The 26,298-nt window shown below is 47.8% G+C and overlaps 1 protein-coding gene across 12 annotated transcripts in view; it reads left to right on the top strand.

The window, feature by feature from the left end:
- Positions 1–16,838, top strand: part of RNLS (renalase, FAD dependent amine oxidase) — a 76,458-nt gene extending 59,620 nt beyond the window's left edge. For 4 of the 12 annotated variants that reach the window (XM_074591687.1, XM_074591688.1, XM_074591691.1 and 1 more), the window contains 2 exons: positions 11,352–11,527; positions 16,556–16,838. In XM_074591687.1, coding sequence (XP_074447788.1) covers positions 11,352–11,527; positions 16,556–16,708 — 329 coding nt within the window. In that variant the 3' untranslated portion in view covers positions 16,709–16,838. The other 8 variants (XR_012587613.1, XR_012587614.1, XR_012587609.1 and 5 more) reach the window with 6 other exon arrangements.
- The last annotated feature ends 9,460 nt before the right edge of the window (positions 16,839–26,298 follow it).

The raw sequence follows: 26,298 nt of genomic DNA on the forward strand, positions 1-26,298 counted from the left end.
GCTCACGGCAGGCTGTGCTAACACAAGTCGGGGGCAGCCGGGCCTTGTCTAGCTGAGCTTTTTAAAAAAACAGGATGGAGAACCCCCACATCGCTGGTGACCTGTCCGAGGGCTGCACCTCCACTGGGGGAAGCAGCGTTTCTTCATCTACGGTCTGAACTTCCCAAAGCTCAGCCTGTGGACGTTGCCTCCTGTTCCATTGTCTGCCTTCACCAATTAGGTTCACAGTCATTCCGGTTGGAAGGGACCACTGGAGGTCATCTGGTCCTACCCCCATGCAAGGTTTGACATTAGATCCAGCTGCAACATTAGATCATGTTCTCAAGACCCCGATGTGATGTGAGACACCTTTGCACTGCTGGCTTATATTCAATGGTGGATCCACCATAACCCGGCGGCATCTTTTCGGAAAGGTATGTTGCTCTGCCAGACTGAAGCATGGGGTCGTCCTGTGTCAGACACAGGACCTTGAGCTCTTCCTCGTTGTGGTGATAGTACAGTTCAAGTCAGCTCTTTCAAATATACCCTTCTTTGCTACAAAAGCCGGCTGGGTAGCAATGGTTCTTGAATTGCCTCCAGAAACAGCAGTTTATGCTGTGAGCAAAGGAGCAGAAGAGATGAATCAACTCACCACTGTGGAAGCCAAATTTTGTTATTCCTCCTAAGTATTTAGCCTGTTGGTCTGAAAAGAGGGAAAATAAAACAAAAGAATGACCGCACTGGCCAAAACAAAGATGCATCCACCCTGATATGCTTCCTCCAGCAGGGACCAATAGTGAACATGTAAAAAAAAGAGTGTAAGGAAAGCCAAATACAGAGTGATTATTTTTTTTTCCTCTGGCATTGTCTCCTCATTACTGACAATATGCAGCTGGAGATTTTCTTGCATCTAAGATAGCACTGCTGTCATTGTGTTTAATGGTAAGTACTTGACAGTTAATAGCACCTACTGGTATTGTCCACCCCAGCTGCCTGATTCTAGCTGTGCAGAAGAGGACGTAGCCCGAGGGAGAAGTTCACCCATCCTTTCCTCGCCTGCTTGCGTGTGTGCTCTCAAAGCGCCAGCACTGAGAACCATGAATATGGACTTATCGTTGAATTATCAAATAATAAAGCATGGTGTCTTTGCTGTCTCCAAATGCAATTTAACCAAATGGAAGGCATATAATTTGGGGCATATTGTTAACAAATACATAGAAACTACCAGAGCATCAATGTTGACACATACCTTTCTCACTGTAATTCCCCTCATATTGTGAGAGAGATCTGTTTATATGAGCAGATTTTTCCAAGGAGAACAAATTGTATACCTTCCTAGGGCTGGAACAAGCAGCGGGCCAGGCGACTGAAGATGATTTCTCTCTGGTAGGGCCTTCCTTGTGACACATAAACGGTCAACCAGCCGCCTTGACTGCGCCGTCTTTGCCGGTGAACTTGCATTTTGTGGATTTGCGCTTTGTTCCAGGAAAAGCAGCGCTAGGGAGAAAGCAGTATGCGTTAGCTGGAGCAGTGTTTCTGGCTGCGAGCGCTCGAGCTGAGCACAGCAGGGTTGGAAAGCACGCCTGTGTCGTGTTCAGTAATGCTGGCGTGCAGAAGTATAAAAATCAAAAGTGGCCACCAAGTAATTCACCTTTCTTCAAGGACGTGGATGGCTCTGCTGATAACAGAGACACGTGCACAGAAATACTTCAAGACAACATAGGCAAGGGGGCTGGAGTGTGAAATTTATTTGTGCGTATACGGTACTGTGGCCAAAATACTCAAATGTAAAGTTCCTTTTTGTTTGTTTTAGCATGTATGTAAGTATTTTGCATTTGTATTTTCCTTTCTGTGCTTCTGACTGACCTCCAGAACATTTCAGTGGGAGGCACAGCAGCACACCTCGTTGTCCCTTGTTTGCTGTCTGCTTTTTTGGGGTGCCACTGCTGGTATTTTAACACCATGCTCCGCTCACTCCTCATTCTTCCATTCTTCCACCTGGACTGATCCCGATTCCTCTGAAGAAAATGGTAAGCATCCAGAGAGAGAAAGCAGAAATGCTCAGGCTAAGGCTTATGTTGGGCCTCCTGAGTGAAGCAACTGACATCTTTCAGGACAGTCATCCTTCCCCAAAAGCCATCACCTTCTCCAGTTAATACCTGAACGGTCCTGCTACCACCGTTCCTCCTCTATGCCATTTATTTTTCTGGTGTTTCTACACCTACTTTTATATATCCACGATTAATGGAGGTTTATCTAACCCTTGTTACCACCTCAGATGGTAACGTTTTAGTAAACAGCACTGAACTATAGAGATCCAATGGAAATAACTCTGGCTTTCTGATAAGGGACTGTTTGTCAAACACGTCATTATACAAAGAATAGCTACATCTATATAAAAAAAGGAAGTAGTCGAGCTCTCAAAGGCCAAAAGGTAAAGTCTTGAAAGTCCAAATTGTCCTTTCCTTCTGTATGAGAGGTAGTAATCCCTGCTTTGACTCATTTAGTAAAGCAGAGATGTAAAACTCTCTTTCTTATGCAATTTTCACATTTTACCAGTGAAATACCTGGAACGGCCTGGTTGTATTATTTGTTATTATTTATTGTTTGTTATAATAGTATATATACCTATATATATAATACTGTATGAGTAATATCGTTATTATGTATTGTTTGTTAGCAGAGCCAGTGAGCTGCAGTCTGCAATTCCCAGAAATCCCAGCCTTTGCTTGCTCTTGGAGCCGCACGCTTCCCGAAGGGCGGCTTGCGCTTCGCTGTGGCGGGACAAGCTTTGCAGCGCGCTTGCCACACGGCACGTGCAAACTCGTAAAGCCTCTTCTTGCTAGGAGGTATGGCAGCGTCCTCTCTCCTTTTGTTTTCCCTTCATGCAGACTGCTCAAGGGTTGCTGGTTCTTCAGACATTATAGTGTAATGATATTCTTTAGATCATAAGTTTGTATTCGACGTAACTCTCATCGGCATGTCCCGTGTGCTTCTGTAACGGGGAACAAGCCAGGTGACCGTGCCATCTTTCTGGTGGTCCAGGTGGGTGAGACAGCATGACTTCTCAGAGTTTTGTCTTTGTTTACACTGCTAGAGAGGAATACGTTATTCTGCGATGGACTAACCCTCACTGTGGTGGCGAGGAGGTCGCGAGCCTGAGCCACGCACGGCTGAGCCTGCTGGGGAAGGCACCAGCACCCAGGGAGTCCCTGGCAGCTCTTCTCTGTGGCACAACATGCTACCATTAGCTGGCTTCATCATGACACAGCCTAGTTCCTTACCAGTAACTATGGACGATGGCTGTTTCCCTGCTGCTTTGTGCAGAAGAATCAGTAATAAAGCTGTTTCTTTGATACTGCCGTTACCAATGTAATCTGGAGGATGGTGAGCCTCTGAGAAGGAAGGCTTTTTGCAGCAGCTGAGGATCTCAACTGCCGTTCATAAAGTTGCATCTCTGTCCGTGGAGGTAATGCGCTTGAACGTTACGTAAGGAAGAGCCCCCAAGAAGTGTATGTTGAATTCCCTGCACAGTATGTCTGAATATTAAATATTTGTGTGATTGGCTGCCTTAAACACCCCATCCATATTTATGACTGGTCGGGGGGATGGTGGGAATTCTTCAGTATAAATTATTTCAAGCCTCATTTCTGTAACGCTGCTTTCTTTGCCTCTCTTTGCATTCTGGAGGACTAAAGATAGATGACACGCAAAAATGGACGTGGTTCCCTTCTTTTGCTTCAGGATTGCAAGGTTACATAATTTAAAGAGAAGATTCGTTTTACAGGTTTTCAGGGTCAGTTTAATGCTTGAGGATCCTTTTTAATTTTAAAATATAGGTTCCCTTACCTGCTCGGTATCGAAATAAGAATTTTTAGGAAGATGAAAGTGTTAAAGAGTTATTTAGGTTTTCGCCTTATTACGTGGCCAGTTGCTTTGTGATACCCTACCTGCCCTGCCTGCCTTGTAGAAGACTGATCAGAAACTGTCTGTAAGACTAATGAAATGCTGAGTTTCTGAATATAAAAAAAGTTAGTGCTGTTCTTTACACAGACGCTTCCAAAATGTGCCTTTTGACGTAGAGCAGATTTTATTCCAGGGAGAATACGGGACCTTACGAACCATGGGAACTTCTGAGGATAACCGCTAAATAGCAGCGTGGCATTTTGAAAGCGAGCCTCCATCTCTCTTGCTCATTTGCTAGGTGTAGTAAACTGAATCACTCTTCATTGTAGGTACAGTTTTATGAGACCTGCGTGTTGACTTCTCTTTCGGCAGCCTTTGTGGGCCCTTTGTGTACGTATCTATGGAGCCTGCAAACCGATCTGCGGGTCTTGGCGACTTACTTTGGTGTCTTTATCAAAGTAGATCTCATTCTCCCAAGGGCTGGTGGATTTACAGGCTTGGCAGAGCCTGTGATCCACAGGGCACTTCCAGGGCGTGCAGATTGCAGCCGATGCTTCTCCACAAATGTGCCTCAGTCTTAGACCAGCGCAACCACTTCTAAGGCCGAGGCTGATCCGCCTCTCTGAACACCCTGTCCTTGGCGCCTCAGTGGGCACCGTGTCCCTCACAGTACAGAGTTTCTTGCTTCAAAGCCTTTCAACTGAGCAACTGGAAGGTGTGCTCCATGATGGCCCTCAGACAAGTTTTTCTCTCCTAGAGTATTATTGTTTGGGCAAATCCAGTTGGCTTCTGCTTTCTCAAGGGTAGTAGGAGAAGCTATAGCTGCTTCTGCCCACCTCTGCCAAGTCTCCGCTGCCAGCCACATGGGCAGTGTTGAAGGGTGGATGGGTCCTTGTTAGGGTACCTTCTGCCATTAGTATAGTCCCAGGAGCACTGTACTCTGTCCCCTTCCTGGCACCTTGAAATCCACATCACCTGCCAGTTCCTCCCACAGTTACTTTTCAACTTGTCACCCTCCCGGAACGTGATAGATACCGTCCTGAACATTTGTCAAACGAATCCCATGACTTTTAGGCTCCGATGGTGTTCTCGCTCCTCGGGAAACTTCAGACCTCCGTGGATCCCAGGGTTTGCAGCTACTCTGTAAAATTTCTTTTGAGTTAGGGACTCTGAACCCTGACCTTGGCAGAGAATCACTAGAGAAAAATAGCATTTGCATTTTGCAAGGGAGAAGATTTTGGTGGACAGATAATCCGCTGTGGGCTTTCTCTGAGAAGTTATATTTTGTTTTATTGAGATGTTTATACTTTAGTAATCTCTCTGTCCCCTTCCTTCCCTGAGGCTGATGGTAAGGAGGACATGGCCACCACAGGATCTGGCTTTACAGCCTTAATATCAAATGAGAACTTCTCAGGGCAGAAGGAGGACTTGACACCATGGGCTGTTCATGTTGTCACTGTCCTGCAGTACAGAGTGTGTCAAGGACTTTGCCCTCAAGTCTTCTTATCCGACCATAATAGTGACGGCAGCCTGAGCAGCTTTGCTGAGTAGCTTCACCCAGGACACCCTGCTCTTCCATCTTATCATTCCACACTCAATGTGTTATTCAAAGCTAGGAGCCACCTTTCTGATGCCAGATGCTCTTGAGCCACAAGCCACTGTGCTGGGGAACAGGCCCTGGTCTCTGTTCTCCGTGTTCTTCTCTGGAGCATCTTTTATTAGCCCCATCCTTTTTCTGGAAGATAATACTCCTAAGAGGCTTAATCCCGCACAAATTCTCACTGACAGCAGTCTGTCCTTCTTTTTCTTTACACAGTCTGTGTGATTCCTCCAGCTGGGCATTAACGATGAGTGTTGAGACAGTCCTGAAACATTACGGAACTGATGGCTGCCTTCTCCTGCTCACAATCTAAACGCCTTTCCCCCCATTCCCAGATTGTAGGTCCAGATCCAGTTTCCCCAGAGAATTCAACATGAGGAGACTTTGCTAGTGCTTAATTTATGGTTATAACTGGCCAAAGTGCAGGGTATGGTGAGCTCTGATTGCTTTCATGCTTTCTGTCCTTGACAGCCCTTCCGGACAGCTGATGTGTCCTCTGCCTGTGACAGCTTGTACTTCACACTGCTCAGTGTTGGAGGTCTTCCTCGTCTGTTTTCATGGGTTTATACAAACCTACCAGGCTCCAGCTGGAGGCACTGGGGTGGGGGTCTCTGGCCTGACCCAGCTCCCAGCAGAGCAAATGTCGCAGCTACAGCAGGTGTCCAGGCGAGTCGGAGCAGTCCCCAAGAATGGAGAACCCCCACCACTCAGGGCCCCGTTCTAGGGACACCCCGCTGACATGGGAAGGGGCTGTATCCTCGTGTCCAACTGGAATTTTCTCTCATTGCAGTTGTACCCATTGGCTCTTGTCCTGTTGCTTTGAACTTCTAAGAAAGATTCTGGGTCTGTCATCTCTGTCGCCTTCCCTGTAGGATGTGGAAAATGCAGTTAGATCCTCACTTTTCAATTTCCCACTTACGTAATTCCGCAGTTATTTAATCGCCTGTGTTTTCAATTCATCCATTTTCTTTTTCCGCGTGTGGTTTCAGACTCGCTAAGAGGGGAAGACACTACTGATCAGATTGACAGCGCAGCCAGACTTTGGTCTGAAGCGCTTCAGCGTTTCCCATAATGTCTTTATGGAGTAGACTTGTCTCCGGGGAACTGGTGGAACTTTGTACTTTGTCTTTGAGGCAAAAAAACCTGGGATTTGTTCATCTTGCAGGCTGCTCAGAACAGCTGCGTGTAGATAGTGATGCTAGTCGAGACATCCCAAGGAGGGTGGTCTGCAGAGTCCGCGCGGCCCCAGCCGCTGCTGCCAAGCCAGGCAGGGATGTTGCGGCTCCTGCGACACCATCCCTGTCACGGACGGGACACTGGGCTGGATGGGGCGGTACACCAAAGATCACGCAGTTCTTTTCTGTTTACGTGGAAGCAAAACAAGTCTTGAAAGGAGTGTGTTTATCCTCATATTCATCACTTTGCATCAGCTATCTGCCTGTGTTGGCCCTGTGTGGGTCCTGTGGGATGCAGCAGAGCAAAAGAAATAAACAGTAAAGCAAGGAAAAACTTAACACAGGCGCAAAGGAAACCTGCAGTTACAGTATTGCATCTTCCCTGTGCCATGGGGAAGAGGAGAGCCTGAACCTCGCACACAAACCGCCTCCGCCAAACTGCCTTTGCTGCACAAGGTGATGCTGGCGCTTCCCTCCCTGGCTGCAGCCTCAAACGAGTCTCGGCACAAAAAGCTGCCCTTCCTCCTGGTGCGAATGAACGGAGGCAGACCGGAGGGGACGGGGGGCAAGCACCAAGCCCCTGCAGCCCACGTCGCTGCTCCAGCGCTGCGGCACGGGCTGGCCAGAGGAGTGAGAGCCAGGCACAAGCTCACTGCTCGTAGGTTTTCAGCGGGGTCCCTCGGCGACTGTGGATGCTGAGGACGCTGCCAACCCTGGCAGGGCGGCCCCTTGCTCATTAAGTAGGTATAAGCTACAGCCAACTCTGCCTTCCCATTCCAGCTCTGATCTACCCAGCATCTTATGCCTTCCACCACATCAACTGATCGGATTAATTGCCGTGCAGCTGGGATTAGAGGTGGGGGAGGGGGGGGAACTGGGAGCGGATGAAAGCTTTTATGCTGCTTCCATTCACCCTCAGATCGTTACCCCTTTGCATTGCTGAGCATTCCCGGGCTCGCCACATCTCCCGTGCTACTTCGTCATCTGCTAGCACAGCCGTGGATGGCTTGCGTCCTTGCCACAAATAAAGGAAGTTAAAATCTCAGGAGAAGCCCTGCCAGAAGCCCTCATTTTTAAGATAGCTGTTGCAGCCTGATCTAAACGTGTTGGGAGGAAAATGACGGTTTTACTCCTGTCGTTCATCCACTGCACGTCAAGGCTGAGATACCCCCATTGCTTTCAGGGAAAAATCTATTTTAAGCTCCTCTCTTAGCCAGTATTTTTGCAGAAGAAAGAAAAGGGCTTGAGGCTAAACTTGATCCTTGCAGGCTGCATATTTCAGTACTGGAAGGCTGTGACTCAGTGGCCTCTGGAAGCTCTCCAAGCTATCAGTAGCTCAAAGGAGGAATTAAAAACTCAACAAACTGCCTGTTCTCCTGAAACTTGTTTTGTACATGCTATGGAAGAGATGAGAGATTTGAAAGAAGGCGCCCCTGTCTAAGAATCATTCGCTATAACAAGTCAGAGCAAGCAATGAATATTTATTTTATTAAAATGCTTAGATGTGTTTTAATGAGCCTTTTTGCTGAGTTTAGGTGGAAGAATTTGCCAAAATACCACATAAACTGTAGTAAATCCCAAGGTACCTAATAGGCTTCCCCACTTGGTCTTCTGTCCCTGGCGGTCTTTAAGTAGAGATGTCAGAATACCTGGTTTCTCCCCCAAAATGGGAAGGAGAGACTGAGTAGCGTTTCTGACATTTTTCCAGACGGTTGGGAAAGCTGATGTGAACAGAGATATGTCCTGCGCTAGCCTTTGAAACCAGGCTTGGGGGTGGCAGGAGGAATCTCAGGAAGATGGGGCTGAGGCTGGATGTTAGACTCAGGCAATGAGTTCATCAGAGCTCAGGGAAGAAGACAGCCCCTTTGGCTGAGCCTCTGCTTCTAGACAAGAGTGGTCGTTGTTTCACTCTACAGTCTTCATCCCCAGATCTGCCTTGCCCTAATCCCAGATCAACGTCAGATGGATATCTTGGACCTGTCCATCCCTGATGGCTAAGGTTTACTTTCAAGTCCAAGACACAAGAAAGCAAAATCAGCACCTCAGATGGAAATAGGAACTGAACTCAAGGTTTCTGGACCCTTCAGGAAATCACCCGGGAAAAGCGCTGAAAACAGAGCTTGCGAGCCCAGCCCAGGGACTGAAGTGAGCGATCTTCTGCTCTTAGGAATGCCTTACTTAGAAAAGGAGAACTTGAAGAAAAGGCAGCAGCCTTCAGATGTGGCCTGTCAGGGTGTGTTCCTTATCACAAGCAGGAAACATCTTCCCACCCTTTTTGCCACATTTTCCCAGTTCTCGAGAGCAAGGGTTGACTGAGCTGGCCTACCCAAGAAAGAGACTCAGTGAAGGCATCCTTCCTACTAAAGTTAAAGCCATTGCTTTCATGCTTGCTGTGGGTGTGAGGACTTGGTATTGCTGTACCTCAGTAGCGTATTCTGAAGTGATCATCCCAGGACAGAAAGCTTATCAAAGAAAGGCATTTTGGTGGTCTTTGGAAAGCTGGAATTTGTCATCTTCTCAAAGGGTATCTCCATCTGGAGGAGCTGGAGCTAGAGATCTCTTCACCAGCACAGCAGAGAGAAAGATTTCTATCAAGCTTGGTACCTAACAGCCAGAACTGGTCACAAAGTGTTCAGCTCCCTCTTTCTTTGTGGATTCCTTGGTCGTAAACTGCTCATTTGCTAAAACAAAAATATTTTTCTAGAAATGTGCTAATTCAAACAAGAGTTTACCCAGAAAGGGCTTTCTTCCTCCAAAAGAGGGAATTTCTAGTTAATGGAGAGAGAGGGAATAGCTTAATTTAACGACCAGCTTGGTGAGTTTGAGCGCTCAGCTGAAATATAGCAGTACCCAGGTTGTGTTCTTGCATCTTGCATCCTGCTCGTTCTGGAACAGCCCTAGCAGGACCAACTCACACAAGGATCTGCTGGGTCCTCATTGCGCCTTGGCACAGGGCAGTCACTGAGCCTGAAAATTCTCTATTCTAGGCTAATTCTCTGGCTGCTGGTTGTTGGCTGTCCAGACCAAGTCTGTAAGGTGACAAGCCAACATGCCATCGGGGACAGAAGTCCCTTGCTGTAGAGTACCTCCAACCAGCCCTAGCTGTAATGAAGCTTGGCCATTTCCAAATCTGCTGGCATGAACATCAGCACTTGAGCTGCCTTCAGTTCTTCCCCTGGCACTGCAGCGTAGTTGATTTTTAAGGGACAAACTCTTGTTTTGAGTTTTGCTCACTCACACATGTTTGCCTGAGGACAGAAGTTGTACTGAAGGTTCACGCTCCCCAAAACATGCATGTAGGCGACTGCACATTGATTTCCTGGAAGTTGCTAGAGCAGCAAAATTTAAGTTGAGTTCACTTGTGCAGACCAAAAGGAAGTGGTGATTTCTCAAGCTAACCTGCCCTGGCTTCTGTTCCCCTTCTTCCCCTCCAGAAATGTAAAGTATTAGTTTTGTTCTAGCCTTTCAACTATGTAAACGCTGTTGCGTGGCCAATATGCAGCCAATTATAGAGGGAGCAGATGTTTTTCACAGTAATGCAACAAGCACTCTTCTTTTTTTGTCCTTCGCCTTAAAGATGATTTTTATCTCCTGATGATTTCATGTCCCAAGTCTTTCATATTTCTGTGTTGCAGAGATGGTCCCCTTAAGGGGCCACACATTTCGAATGCGCAGGGGAGAAAGAATATAAATTAGTGTGATGTAGGTGGGTGAGCAAATTGGCTGTGGTGACCCGGCTGCCCGTGCTCCTCTGGCTGCTCAGACAGAGGAGGTGGCTTGCTGGCAAAGCCGTGCCATTGTCGGTGTGGTGGCTTGCATGCATCAGGCTTGCGGTGTCTGTGACTGCAATTTCTTTGTTTTACATCTGGCATCTGCCCTCAGAAGGACTTCACGTGCCTTCGTCTGTGAGTGGAGCACCGAGCCCCTGGGGATCAGTCCCTGCCAGCAGGGACAGAGCCGTTCCATTGCCAAGAATAGTCTTCCATCCCAAAAAAATAAATGTGCATCATCCAATACCTTAATCTTACCACGGGGCTGGGTGAACTTCAGCCTTTGGTAAAGGGTTTCCCCTTCACCAATGTCGGTGGTAATAACATGAGTCCCAGCTGCAAGCATAGCCCTTTTGGAATCCTCACTTCCACAACCACCACCCAAGCGAGACCTTGCAGGTGGGTGGCTGTGACCACATGCCTCCGAGTGCCCTGTGGTTGTAGGGACACCAATTGTTACTACTTGTAGACCTGTCTGGAAAAATGCCTACAAAGCAGTTTGACGTGTTTCTTCTTGTTCTCTTTTGCCAGTTGGCCGCAAGTGCCAGGTGGTTGCCTGTCAAAATTTATGGGAGGAAAAAGGGGAAGAGTTTGCTTCCAGTATATTCCCTGGTCCTTCCAGCTGCTTCTTATGGGGTGTGGGAATGCCTTGAGGTTCCTTTAGGAGACATGTGTGGAGCTAGGATTATTGCAATGGGAAAACTGTCACGAATTTTGCAAAAAGCCTGGATTTCTTCACTGTGCCTCTTGTGAACAACTTGTGTTGTTACTCCTTGTGTTTTTTCCAGCTGGAAGAACAGGGTGGTGCCACAGATATTTTCGTTCTTAGTGACTCCTAGGCTAGAGGCACAATTGTCAGTATGCAGGGAAGGCAAGTAATAATGAGTAATCTTTCAGAAGCATCTCTCTTCTTTATTTCAGAGTCTCCTGAAATTGGGCCCTCAGTTGTAGTTCACACGACAGTGGCGTTTGGAAGCGAGTACCTGGATTCAGACCCCGCAGAGGTGCAGCAGTTAATTCTCAGTCACCTGGAGAGGATTGTGCCATCCCTACCTACACCAGCCAGCATCAAGTGTCAGAAATGGAGATACTCTCAGGTAGGTAGCCTGCGGTGGGAGGGTGCTGCTGGGGCAATGCCGTAGTACAGGCTTGCGATGTATCGCAAGAAACAGGGCATCATATGGCCCAGTGGTTTTCATCCTCGGGCAGCAAGAGGAAAGAGGATAGTTGCTCAATATCCCTAATACGTTCCTCCACGTAGCCGTGAGCAGCATCCAAGGCTGGTCAACCGCAGCCAGATTATTTCTAGTCATCTTTTTACATAGCGGACCTGGCTCAGTGGTGAGCACTCTTGGTAAGTAGGGACAGGAGCAGCGCACAGGAAGGAAGTAAATCCCACATTCAGTGAGATTTGCACTGGTATTTAAAAATGTGACTCAATCTGTCTCTTCTGTGTCCAAAACTCTGTGATATTATTAGCAAAATTCCCACCCTACCACAGAGTAGCAGAAGTTCTTGCACTCAGACGTATTAATTGTTATTATTTGATTTGCCCCAGTTCTATTTAACGGTATATTATGCGAAAAATATTTTGAAGTAAACTGCCTAAGGGTAATAATAGCACAATGTGTATATTTTACAGACTTCTTTTAAAAACCCAAGGAAATTGTTGGCAATTTCCTAAAGTATTGGAGTGTATCTACATGTTTACCCAAAGCCTCTTAAGTGAAATCACATTGGTGAAATTGAATGTGGAAGTTGATGCAAAATATTTACTTGAACCAGTCCCCTAAAAATTTTTCCTTCTATGAAGTCTGGAAAAGTTACTGGCGATGACTGTTGTGAAGTCTGCTCCTACCCCTTGATCTGCATCCAGTTGAGGAACCTGGTCTCATTAGCAGGAAGTTTATTTGTCTGCGAGTTAGGTATTGGTAGTTTGCAAATCACTTCCCGGGGCACAGTCTTTGTTCTCAGTTGTTGTATATAAAATGACTTTGACATAGGTTTTAATGTTTCTGATGACTTGTACAAAAATCGTGGTATGTTTTATATGTTCCTCTTTATCAGTTCAGGGTTTTTTTTTCGCTGGTAACGCTGTCTCTGTACGGTTATCACTGTTAAGGCATCCTTTTCTGGTTGTGACTTCTGGTCTTTGCATTATCTGGTCGTCTGCATTATCTGTTACCTTTCTGCTTCAAACTGCTTGCGAGCAGAAGAGCTGCAGGTCATAGGGAGAAGAACTGGATCTGCCTCCAACAGACAGTCACCTGGTTGGCCAGCTCTGGAAAGGGCTCACAAAACAAAGGAAGAAGTGTTTTTAAACAGAATTAATACACCCTAGATACTGCTGCTATCACAGAGCTTTATCATCAAATTTGTCAAATTCAGCTGCTTTGTTTATGTGTGCAAGAAAAGGGCTTAGTATGCCTTTTCCTTGCACTACTCACACTTTTAGCATAGTGCCGAAGGTGACGTTTAACTATGTGCATCGTATATGGCCCATTCTGATTTATTTCACCAAGAAAACGTGAATAAAGGAAAAGACAAGAACAGCAGTTAATTTCTTACTATTGAAAAAAAAAAAGTCTCAATTGCATTCAATCAAACAGCTATGCTTTTTGAATCCTGGCAAAATTATGGCCATACAGGATTTCATATAACCTTGTACTTATTGCTTCCTCTTTCAGAGGTAGCCGGAACAGTGACTGCAGGAATGAACTCTTATTTTCCACAATTGCTTCGAAATGGTTGTCTTCCTAAATCACTAGGTGTGCCTCCTGTTTCCCCCTATTTAAAAATTACATTCAGACATCATACTGCTGGATGATGCTCTGTTATTTTCTTAAACCACTGTACGATTTACAGCTCTCCCTGCTTTCTTCTCCTGCCTCCGTTGCCTGCTATCAACCGTGCTGCTACTAACCAAAACTGCTGACTTCAGCAGCCGCTTGTGCTTCATGGCTGTGTCACAGGAGGAATTATCACCAGTCTTTAATTTGGCGGATGAATGTCAATATGCCTTAGATTACAAATAAGTCAGTGTAGGTCAGATCCGTTATCTCAATAAAGAGATCTCTATTGCCACCCTATAAAATAATCACTACCTAAATTAAATATCTGGGACAGAGCTCCCTCTTTCTCTTAAAGCTATCTTTACTTTCAATTCTAACAAGCTGTTGCGGCAGAAGCAAAGGGAACTGATAAGATGGGCGCATCCTTTCCCTGACTGTTTTAGACGGGGTTTATCCTACTTGTTAATTAAATCTGCCTGTAACATCCTTCACATGGCCAAACACAATCCTGGGATTAAAATGCAGACATTACAATTATCCATGGCGGATGAGGGATTAGGACTTCCAAACTTCTACTGATACTACTTAGCAGCAGGGCTGCAATTCTGGATCCTCTGCTTTAATTACGATAAGACACTATTAGCAATCGGGGCCAACAGCTTCACAACCCATCACGTCTCTCTCTCAGAGTCACTCCATATGTATAAGGGATACGGGGAAAAGACAGGATGATAGAAATTGGACCTCTTCAGAGGGGACCTCAGAGAGGACCCCTTCAGGTCTCTAGTCCAACCTGTTGCTCAAAGCAGAATTGTTGCCAGCATTAGGTGACCTCAGCCACGGCTTTGTCTAGCTGAGTCTTGAAGCCTTCATGGATGGAGATCCAACAGGCAGCGCCATATAGCCAAGGGTAATTTGGAATTTATGGTGGGCAGCCCCTTCAGAAGAACTTTGAAGAAGGGGCAGGATCATTCCTTTCCTCAGTCACTATGTCTAGAGCGAGGGCCTTTACTACGCTGAGCACGCAGTCTTGACACAGGCGAAAAGATGCAGGCTGAGGTGTGAGATTACTGATCCCGCCATCAGTAGGACAAACCAGAAGCCGTTTGGTACAGCCAGCATCAAATAAACATGGGGTGGTCAAGAAGGAGGGACACTCAAAAAGCCTTGTTCTGCTAAACATTTCTTCATTGTTTTATGCTCAGTGACCTTGATCTGTAAGAAAAAATTAGGAATAAATTAAGTACTGACCTAAAATTAGTCTGAGAAAGATGATCTCTGTCTGGACTTACCATACTCGGCTAGACTGCTCTTAAGTTGAATAACAGAGAGTGGGTGGCAACTGGCTTCAAATTCATTTCAGATAATTACCTCCTTTAAAGAGATGCTAACGTGCCAGTAACACAAAATGCAGCCAGAAACATAAATGTGGGTGTTTTGCAGCTGATCCATACTTAAAAATGGCAGATAATGGCATAGCGGTGGCTAGCTGAATGTGCATTTGAGTCCATGGAAAAATCCCCTGGACTGAACAAGGTGCCTTGAACTTCAGGTCTCGTTCTCTGAAGCTGACAGTCGCACAGTGGGATGCAGTAACCGTTTACTGCACAGGAATCCGAAACATATCTTTGGACCAAAGGCAGAAAGTCAAGAAATGATCGAAAGAAAATTGTACTCTCGGTATCCTGCTTTATGATCTTTTTGGTGTGATCTCGATTACTGCTCTACTGCTGTGCTTCTGCTTTTCTTTTCTCTTCTCTCTCTCTCTCTCTCTCTCTGGCTTCCTAGATATTTTTTTCCTCGTTTTCAACATTTCATCCTTACGGGTCTTGTTTTATCATTCCTTTTCTCAGACTATTTCTTCCCACCTTCCCCCTCCGATCACTTCATCATTGAGCTGTCCTGCATCTTCTTGTCTTTTTGATGCCTTCTGCCTGAGTCTGCCTTGCCCTCGTGTTTACCTTTAGGCCAGGGCTGCTGCTGCTGCCTTATCTCTGTTCTGAGATTCACTGGCGCTGCTCTGGGATGCACTGATTTAGTACCACATGGACACTCAGCCTTTGTACGTAGGGTTTAAACCGGCTAGAAGAACACGTGACCCAGCCAAGCGTGTTGAAAACACAAACGCTGTGTGCTTTTACTCTGCTGTTTGTCTTGTCTTGTTTGTCTTTGTCAAGCTAACCAGGTAGCTTCAGGTTAACAGGCACTGTCCAAAGCAAAGTCCATTCACTCTTAAAAATGTTACACACAACTGCTCAAGAGCTGCCACTCCACAGATACAAGTTTAATTGAGGGTATAATGCTAGGAAAACTGCATTTAAAATTAGTACAATGCGTACATTGAGAATGACATTAAATATTTATCAAAGCAACCTTATTCAGAACTTGTCCCATGCTACTCTACAGAGAAAGTGTTGATTGTATCTCTAGCAGTGTCTAAAACCTGTTGTGCTATTCAGATGAAAAAGGAGAGCAGCATAGCAGAACTGGAGACAGGGTGGATTGTCCCAAGGCCTGCACAGCAGCATGAAGCATGGGCAGGTCATCATAGAATCATAGAATCACAGAATCTTCATGGTTGGAAAGGACCTTTGAGATCATCGAGTCCAACCAGACACACACACACACACAAAAAACAATGCCTACAATCTCTGCCACTAGAGCATGCCCTGAAGCGCCACATCTAGACGTTTCTTAAACACCTCTAGGGATGGTGACACAACCACCTCCCCGGGCAGGCTGTTCCAGTGCCTGACCACTCTTTCAGTAAAGTAATTCTTCCTAATGTCTAATCTAAACCTCCCCTGCCGCAACTTCAGACCATTTCCTCTGGTCCTGTCATTATTCACCTGGGAGAAGAGGCCAGTAGTTACTCTGAAGTCTACCTCCCTTCCCATCCAGGAAGGTCACCTGGTCAACTCAATCATGTCGCAGGTTCTTGGAAACGGCAAGCTCCCTTTCCTTTGTTGAACGGTTGCATATCTGGGGGGTTTTTGCAAGCCCACCTTTGCTGATGTGAGATCGTGTATCTTCATACCTTTTGGCTTAGAGATCTCCGTGCCTCATCTATCCAGGGTCAGCCCTGCTGAGGCGGGCTGAGAATGAGACAAGATGGGGCTGTAAAGTTTCTAAATTTCCACATATAGGAAAGGTTTATTCTAATTATTTTACTCCAGAAGACCTTTGATCATTAATGCTTGGACCTACAATTTGGGATGGGAGGGGTGCTTCGTATGAAGGCATGTTTGTCAGGAATGCGGACCTTTCTGGTGTGAGATTGAGGTAAATAAAACACGTTCTTTGCCATCTGCCCCTATGCTTTTTTTTTTTCAGGTTACAAAAGCTGTACCCAATTCTCCAGGACAAATGATTCTTCATACTCAACCTCTCCTGATTTGTGGGGGCGATGGATTTACTTGTTCCAACTTTGATGGCTGCATAGATTCTGCTCTAAGTCTTGCAGAGGCTGTGAAGTCTCATTTATAGCAATTTCGAAGTCAGCTGCTAAACATAGTTGAGATTTATGATGAATTTTACTATGATGGATTGAATTCTAGTTTAGTGTTATCCTCACTGGCCTCTATCTTGCAAAAATAAATAAAGGAAGATCTACTGGTGTGCTGTAATAATTTTTGGGATGGGATTGAATTGAATTTTCCAGGATCTGTGCTGTGAGTGGTTACTTTGCTTGAAGTAAAGCTTTTTCTGGCTCTAGTCGGAGGCACTGAGCTCCAGCAGTCTTGCCAGGTCTCCTGATACTTTTACAGCCCATGAAAATTATGTCAACGAGAGGAGCCTGACTTGAAGCCACACAAAACCCCACGGAGCTGCAGAGCCCCTTGGCTGAGCATTTGGAGCTCTGGAAGTGACAGAAGGGACATGCACAATTGATCCCAGCGCTTTCATGCATACATGTGGTCATTTCTTCTGGTGCAGATCCGCCCTGGTCATGGTTATTGTGTTGGCCATGGGGAATCAGTGATGGGGCATACCTTGCTATGCTTCTCAAGTTGATGGCCTATGCGAGGTCTAACCATATCGACTCAAGGCCTAACCGTGTCTCCAGTCACGGACAACTTTTAAGTGACAGATAGTAGTTGTCTGCCAATCAGCTTTCTTAGCCCACAGTTTTCTGGAGCCCTGGTTGCACATTGCTGGAAGAGCTCATTTAAGAGCTTGATATTACTGGCAGTAACGTGCCACTGAAACATGGTGCCTGTCCTGGGTGTGGTCTAAGCAGCATCATCCCAGCTGTGCTCATGAAAGAATGGAGAGAAGGTGAAAGAGAAGGTGTGTGTGTTTCTCATAGCTATAGGGCTGCTATCCCAAAGTCATCTTGGGAGTAGACATCGCCATCTGGGCCGTAACATGAGTTTAACACAGTAAAGCAGATTCGCAAGGAAAGTGGATGCACTTGAAATAGTTCATTATGTGCCAGGTTAGGGAGTCACCGGTGCATTATGGCTCTCTGCTCGTCCAGGGCCTCCTGAACAAGGAGCAGCCCTTTCCTCCTTCCAGGTGGTGGAGGAATTGGGGTAGGAGCAGCCAATACGGAAGGTGGTTTAGCTGCTTTGCCTGGCAAATGCCAAGATGAAGGAGGGAAAAGAATTTCTTGAAGTGAGGTCCATGGCAGTGTGTTAGTAAGAAAACTGTGCTGACATTTCAGGCTTAGGGTTACATCACCACCACCATAAAAACTCATTTAAAGTAAACAGCCAATCTGAAAGTGAGGTGAGTTCTAGACAGCTGTATATTTTGGCAAAACAGGTCTAGAAATAGAGGGGCGGGTCCAGGGAAGGATATAAACACAAGTGTGAGTGAATCATAGAATCACAGAATGGTTCGGGTTGGAAGGGACCTTAAAGATCAGCCAGTGCCACCCCCTGCCCTGGGCAGGGACACCTCCCACCAGACCAGGTTGCTCCAAGCCCCGTCCAACCTGGCCTTGAACCCCTCCAGGGATGGGGCAGCCACAGCTTCTCTGGGCACCCTGGTCCAGGGGCTCACCACCTTCACAGCAAAGAATTTCTTCCTAATATCCAATCTAAATCTCCCCTCTTTCAGTTTAAAACCGTTCCCCCTCATCCTATGGCTCCACTCCCTGATCCAGAGTCCCTCCTCAGCTTTCCTGTAGCCCTTTTAGGGACTGGAAGGGGCTCTAAGGTCTCCCCGGAGCCTTCTCTTCTCCAGGCTGAACAACCCCAACTCTCTCAGCCTGTCCTCGCAGCAGAGGGGCTCCAGCCCTCGGATCGTCTTTGTTGGCTTCTGCTGGTCCCGCTCCAACATGTCCATGTCCTTCTTGTGCTGAGGACTCCAGAGCTGGACGCAGGACTCCAGGTGGGGTCTCACCAGAGCGGAGTAGAGGGACAGAATCACCTCCCTTGACCTGCTGGCCACGCTTCTTTTGATGCAGCCCAGGATGTGGTTGGCTTTCTGGGCTGCAAGCGCACATTGCCTGCTCATGTTGAGCTTCTCATCCACCAGCACCCCCAAGTCCTTCTCCTCAGGGCTGCTCTCAAGCCTTTCTCCACCCAACCTGTATTTGTGCCTGGGATTGCCATGACCTGGTTGAACTTCGTGAGGATCGCGCGGGCGCACCTCTCCAGCCTGTCCCGGTCCCTCTGGATGGCATCCCTTCCCTCCAGCGTGTCAACCGTTCCACGCAGCTTGGTGTCATCAGCAAACTTGCTGAGGGTGCACTCAATCCCACTGCCCATGAAAAAGGAATTTGATTTGAAATACTAAAAAAATAAACAGCAAGTCTAATTGTGTTGAAAATACTACCTGTCACAGTTTCAAGTGTTTCTAACCTAGTAAACGGTATTTCTGTGAAGTCAATTTTGAAATTACTCAGAAATTAACCGGGAAATCATTTATTTATTCTAAATTTGATTTTAGCTTGCCCTTCCTCTTAAATCACATGTCACAAGTTTAGTACCTCTCTCTACTAGAGCACTAAAAATAAAAAAAATGCTGGTTTTAGCACACAGAATTTTAACCATTAGAGAAGTACAGTTCAGTCTCTTTTTCTTATACCCCTACATTTCACAAAAATCTGACACCTTGTATTCGCAGCAACTGAATGCTGTAATTTACTGTTGTGTTTCTAATGCAGTATTGTAAGTGAGACTAAGAACTTCAGAACTTAAGTTAATTTTAAAAAACATCTTTGAAGGATATTTCATGATACCATGGGACTTTGTTGGTTAATTTTTTCTTCTTTCCATGAGGTCCTTGAGTTTAATACGAGGTGTTGTTACTGTGTTTGAACCAACCATCTCCCAGCCCTCGGGTTTCAATCCCTCTGTGTTGTACAGAAACAGGGAAGATTGGTGGTCATGTACGTGCGCGCATCTTTTGCGAGGTCTTCCACGGATCAAGGTAGCCATGAAGAGCCGCACAGTCATGGAATAAATCAAGCAAATATTGGCTTTATTTATCCCGAGCTCAAGAGCAAGCAAAGAGACAGCTGAAAGAAGGTTTTACGTCGCAGTGTTGGAAAACCTTGATCCAAGAGCTGTACCCCATGGAGGATGGCATACAAAACCAAGCAAGCCTCATTTTGTCCTATGCACTCCTCAGCTTCCATCCAGGCTTGGCTGTCCTGTGGGGGTCAGTCCCCAAGGGACTGCTGAAGCGTACACAAGAGTTTCCTGCTGGGTTGTCGGTTCCCGTGGAAGATGTCACCATGGCAGGTGGGTCAACAGGTACTGCACCTGTGGTGATGGTTTCCAGGGACCCATCCCTGCCTTCATCCAAGCTCGGCCTTAGCGCACAGAGAAGGATGTGGGTCCTTTTCCCGCAAGGGTGAAGGAGCAGGCTGTGACTTTAAGGGATCTTTCCAGATTCTTCGCTTGCGCTGTTTTCCTCATCTTCACTCTTTGCACTCTGCTCCTTTCTTCAAAGAGGGATTTTGAATTAAAACATGCTAAAATTTGCATTTCCTCCCCCTTCCTTCAATTTTGAATGGAAGCAAGCCAAACCACTAAACATCCAAATAAAGGTAAATCCTGAAACTGTGTGACAGACTGAAAATGAGGCATTTTTGACTTAATGCTGTGTCATTCCTCTCACCACCTTGGAAACAAGCGTGCTCCGAAGAGTCTTGATACTCTCACAGGGGCCTTAGATCAGCAACAACCTTCAATACCACAAGTGACAGATAAATGGAGATGTCTCTGACCCCGTCCTCTCAGCAATCTTACAGCTTTGGTCATTATGAGACCTCAAAATACTCAATCATAAGGAAATCACAGATTCAGAGATTTTTCGAATCCTGAGATTTTTGATTCAGAGGTTTTCAAACATACACCACAGTGAGCCTCCAGTTGCTCCTGTCCTTCCCCATTTTGTAGAATCACAGAATGGTTCCGGTTGGAAGGGACCTGAAAGTTCAGCCAGTGCCAACCCCCTGCCCTGGGCAGGGACACCTCCCACCGGACCAGGTTGCTCCAAGCCCCGTCCAACCCGGCCTTGAACACCTCCAGGGATGGGGCATCCGTGTATCATGAAAGTCTATCAAAATGCCTCTTTCCTATATCTTCCTCCCAGATTAAGACAATTTAAACAAAAAAGACTTTATTTTTTAAGGTGGAATAGAAAAGTTCGTGTTTCTCTGGACGTGCTCCAGACAGTGGGCACTTAAGGGTCTCTGTGGTGATATCTGATTTTCTGGACGTGAGCCTGGAGATGATGGTTTTAACTTTCCCACGCAAAGCGAGTAATGAGTGGTGATATTTCAGAGAGGCCACTATATCCAAGAGAATGGCAACAGAAGATATTTGTCTGGTTGATTTCCGATTTCCTGGGTTTTTCCCTGGGTGACATAATTTTCAATTGAGTCGCAGATCCATCAGTTACAACCCATATCTCCTTGTTCCCAGACAGGGGTGACAGCTGCATTTGATCTCCTATATGTCACGAGCCACAGCTAATGCCCAAAGTTGAATTAAAGCATTTCAGTGCTCCGATGGTGATAGTATTGTCTTCCTCATCGCACAGAAAGACAAAGCCATAAACGCACAAGGCCTTTTGACTCACGGTTGTGCTAACTTCCACCCAGTGGACATCACTCTGCAGGGCTGGCTGATGGCGTCTAGTGGAGTCACGGTTTTTACAATAGATGCAGCTGCATGAGATGCATTTCGCTGATCTCTGAGCATTTAACTGTACCTTCAAGTCTCTAACAGCAATTCTTCCTTGTTAGTTAGTGTCCCACCAACAACTGGCATCAGCTGCCTGTTTCACCAGGAAGAATTTTATATTATCGACCAAATAGCAGGCCAGGTGTTGGCAGGAAGGAAGGCTTGGTGGTCACGACTGCACTTTGACATCTCCCGCTAACAGAAGTGTTGTGAGACCTGTGGCTCAGCCAGGTGTGATCCACCCAACATTTGCCTCAGTAGCACCATGCAAGGCCATTTTCATCTCACAGCTGTCACGTGATCCTCAATCAAATGCATTTGAGAAAGCCAAGCTTGCTGTACCGAGCTGTTGGACCCGTACTCTGCCACCCCTTCCCCTGGCAGACCGTCCTTGGTGATCTTTGCAGCCCTTTATTCCTTCTTCTAGGAGATGCCTGAACTGACCACCGTGTGCATCCATGTGCTGCTCTTGCAGAGGTGTTTTTGAATGCAGTACCGACTGAAATCTTGGCATAAGCAAGGAGGTGTTTGGTGCTTTTCCACCCAGCAGGTGGGATGTGTCTGTGCTGTTGCCACCGTGCCACGGGTTCTAAGACAGACCTATCATATCCTATCCCATTACAAATTTTGGAGGAGGCCCTGGCGGAGATGGGCTTGAAGTCATGGCGCACCCTCTCCTCCTGAGGGGCATCCCTTTGGCATGGGATTAGAGCCCTGTGAGTGAGGATCCGATCCTGGCTGCTCTCTGTCCACTCCTGGCATCTGACCCTGTTTGCAGATCCCTGAGATGGAGTAAAAGTGCTGTAAAGTGGAGAAAAGCCTTTTAGAAACCAAGTGCCATAGGAAGCCACAGGACTCTGCTGGGAGCCCCTCAGAGCCGCAAAGCTTGGCTCCAAAAGGTGCTATTAATGACGTGCTAAAATAGCTCTCATCACCCCCAGTGTGACATCTGCAGCCCCAACAAGGACAGATCTGCTGGTCTTGTGTCCCAGGGGCTTCAGAGACCGCTCCCTTCCCAAGGCAAGGAAGGTGTTGGGAGCAGATGCTCACCGCACGAGTTGTGGTGCCATGTGGGAAAACGTTCAGCTCTAGGCTGAACTACCTCTAGGTGAGCTCCGGGGTGAGAAGCTGCGGCCGTCCTTTGTAGCTGAAGGCCAGGACTCTGCTGTGTCCAATGGATGTGTCCCCATGTCATACTTGCTGCAGGGGAGGCAACCCCTTCTGAACCTCTTCATCCACAGCAGGGCTGTGTCTGCCCCTGGGCCAGGCTGCAGAGAGGATGTCTTGTTATGGCCCAGCCTGCACACAACACATTGTGGCGGTTGGCTGGAATAACTCTGCCGGACCTATAAAATCACCTGCACACCTCTTGGTGCATTTAGTGCCGTTTGGAGGAATTTCAGCCCATTTGCAGAAAGCGCTAGGGAGAGGAGACAGGTGCCCAGCTCCTCGTCTCACATCGATTCACAAGCCACATGTCTCCCCAGGATCTGGGACATGTTTTTGTGCACGTGTATGAAGATAAATTAAGAAGTTATTTTAGTTTCGGGTTGTTTTTTTTTTAAAAAAAAAAAAAAACAAAACTGTAAAAGTCAGCTGCAGATGGGAGGTGCTGCCCAGCTGAAAATACATGGTGGGTTTCCATAGCACCAAGCTGTGAAACATCCCTGCGGCCAAAGACATGGGAGCAAGATGTGGTTTCCCAGAGGGCAGGATTTGCTGGAGATCTTGCTGCCCTTGGGATGTGCCAGCATCGTCGTATTTTGCTCTTCTAGAAGGCACGAGTGACTGAGGAGGAGGGCGTGGAGGTCTCTGGTCCAACCTTGCTCCCAGCAGGGCCAATGCACAGCTACAGCCGGTTGCTTGAGGCTGTGTCTGGGCCAGTTGGGGCATCCCCATCCTCCACTGTGACTGGGCTTCTTGACAGAGGGACGACGTTATGCTGGTACAGCACCAGCTGAAAAGCAGACTTTGGCTGAGCAGCAGCACCAGCGTGGCGTGCGATACCGACCCTGAGATGCGTTCCTCTCTGAAATAGCGCAAAGAAGAGGAACCTGACCACGCACTACTCAAATTGCGCAGTCGTGTCTGGGCCATCGCTGACGACCTCGCCTGCAGACTGAGCCCTGGCACCGAAGGGCTCTGCAAGTGCCTGGGCAAATGCAGCATTTGCTCAGCCGCTCCACGCTGCAAAATTCAACATCACAAACTCCAAATGGCTGGTGACGTGCCATTGGGAGGCTGGTCCTGGGATCAGAAGCCGGAGTGCTTTCGTGGGGGGGGACGAGGGCACTCCCCGAGCTGCCCAGCGAGCGCCTTGAGCTGCTGTGTGGAGATTTCCCTGGGGCCAGAGCCCATTTTGCCTCTAGTCCAGGCTCTGGCTTGGACGTGCCGTCTGTAAACCACTTTGTGTGGCAGAGCTGAAGCCCTGAAATCCCAGAGCCTTCTGCTGCCGCCCTGCCTGTCTCACTGCGCTGCCTCACTATTAGCCTCCTTAGGGTTTTTGCTTCATTCTCACATTCAGGTAGCACCTTCAGGATCAGCTGGCGGTGACACTGCTGCGGTGCTGCAAAGCATGGCCGGCGCTTGCAGATGCTGTAGGAGAAGCAGCCCCCACACGGCGGTGAAACAGCCTTCACCAAGGAGAGAGTGAGAGGGACTGGCTTTCTTTTCGGGAAGAGCTGCGCAAAGTTTCATAGAATCATAAACCATAGGGTTGGAAGGGACCTCTGGAGATCATCCAGTCCAGCCCCCTGCCAGAGCAGGGTCACCCAGAGCAGGTGGCACAGGAACGCGTCCAGGTGGGTTTGGAATGTCTCCAGAGACAGAGACTCCACCACCTCTCTGGGCTGCCTGTGCCAGGGCTCTGCCATGCTCACAGGAAAGAAGTTCCTCCTCATGTTTAGGTGGAACTTCCTATGCTCAAGTTTGTGCCCGTTACCTCTTGTCCTGTCGCTGGGCACCACTGAAAAGAGCCTGGCCCCATCCTTCTGACACCCACCCTTTCAGTATTTATAAGTGTTGATAAGGTCCCCCCTCAGCCGTCTTTTTTACAGACTGAAAAGACCCAAATCCCTCAGTCTTTCTTCATAAGAGAGGTGTTCCAGTCCCCTAGTCATCTTGGTAGCCCTTTGCTGCACCCTCTGCAGCAGTTCCCTGTCCTTGAACCAGGGAGCCCAGGACTGGACGCAACACTCCAGGTACGGCCTCACCAGGGCAGAGCAGAGGGGGAGGATGACCTCCTTCCACCTGCTGGCCACACTCTTCTTGATGCACCACAGGATGCCATTGGCCTTCTTGGCCGCAAGGGCCCATTGCTGGCTCATGGTCATCCTGTTGTCCACCAGGACTCCCAGGTCTCTTTCCACAGAGCTGCTCTCCAGCAGGTCACCCCCAACCTGTCCTGGTGCATGGGGTTATTCCTCCCCAGGTGCAGCACCCTACACTTGTCCTTGTTGAATTTCATAAGGTTCCTCTCTGCCCAATCTCCAGCCTGTCCAGGCCTCTCTGTATGGTGGCACAGCCTTCCGGTGTGTCAGCCACCCCTCCCAGCTTTGTGTCACCAGCAAACGTGCTGAGGGGGCACTCTATCCCCTCATCCAGGTCATTGATGAATATATTGAAGTTTCTCCTCCGGAAGTAAATGAATGGGAAACTGTGAGAAACAATCCTGGCAGAGCTATTGGCAAATTGCAAGTGGAGAGATTTAGCGCTGAGCAAAGAGGGTGTGCGGCAGATCGCTGGTGTCTCGGAGGTCATGGCGTTGAAACCTGCAGAGAAGGACAGGCCTTGTGATTCTTCCCGTTCCACAGTTTTCATCCCATAACAGCTGAGAAGGGCTATAACCAGGTGCTTCAGGCATCGTCCCAGCCCGGGGGGGGGAAAAACAGGTCTTTGTGCAGCCCTGCGAGCGCAGGCTGTCACCCTTCTCCCTGATTGCTCTGAAAATCTGGGGAAGGGTTTTAATGCAAGGGAGTTTAGTGCAAGGGGGTTTAATGCCAGCCAGGGCCACGGGGGTGAGCAGAAAGCCGCTGCTTTGCCCCAGCCGAGCCCTGGCACGCCTGCGCAGGCCCCGGCTGTGGGAAAAGGAGCCCGTTCCCTGTCGCCCCACCACTCAGCCAGTCACGAGGACGCTGCGGTAAACCACAGCTCAGCTTGAAATTATCTTTTCGGCACAGGGTTCCTGTCAAGCCGAATGGCACCTCCTCCCTCACCTGTGCCGGTGCCGAAACATCCTTCCTTTCTCAGCACTATCGCCTGTTCAGATCTCTCCTCCAGGATGATCACGCACATCAAGATCTTTAAAGCGAAGCACGCCCTGCAGCAAGGACTGAGGTCTCGTTTCCCCCTGCAGGTTTTGGGGCATGGAAGTGATGCTGGCACCATGCACAGATTTGGCCGTCCTCTGCCGTTTATCAGCCCAGATTGAGGTGAAAAAAAGAAGAAAAAAAAGTAGTGGTCAGTAAGGCACTGCTCAGCGCTGGAATATAGGTCGGCCTCTGTCCTGGCAGCTGCTTTCCTCACCCAGAGCAGAGGAAAAGGGGACAAGCTGGCAAGGGAGGAGTGGCTCAGCCACTCTCCTTGGCCACCTTTGCGGTGCACAGAAAATCCCAGCTCAGCGCCTTAAAGCTTCGTGCAAAACAGCCGGCATTTTATTAGCAGCCACCGAGTGGTGAGCACCGCACGTGGCCGTTCCCCGTCACGGCAGAAATGGAGTCTCGGAAACACTCCCAGTATGAAGACATTTTTGCTCTCAAGCTGCTCACAAATGTGTTGTAGCAATAGCCGTTGGCTCTGCAGGATTATTGCTCTTGATAGGGAGATGCCGGAGCAATTCCCGTCCAAAACCCGGACTATCAGCAGCCTGCACCCTGGTCATTTTGGATTTGCTGCCTCTCTCAGTGCACCTGCGCAGTGCAAATCCCACTCTCC

The sequence above is a fragment of the Larus michahellis genome, chromosome 6, assembly GCF_964199755.1.
Source record: "Larus michahellis chromosome 6, bLarMic1.1, whole genome shotgun sequence".
Taxonomy (NCBI): domain Eukaryota; kingdom Metazoa; phylum Chordata; class Aves; order Charadriiformes; family Laridae; genus Larus; species Larus michahellis.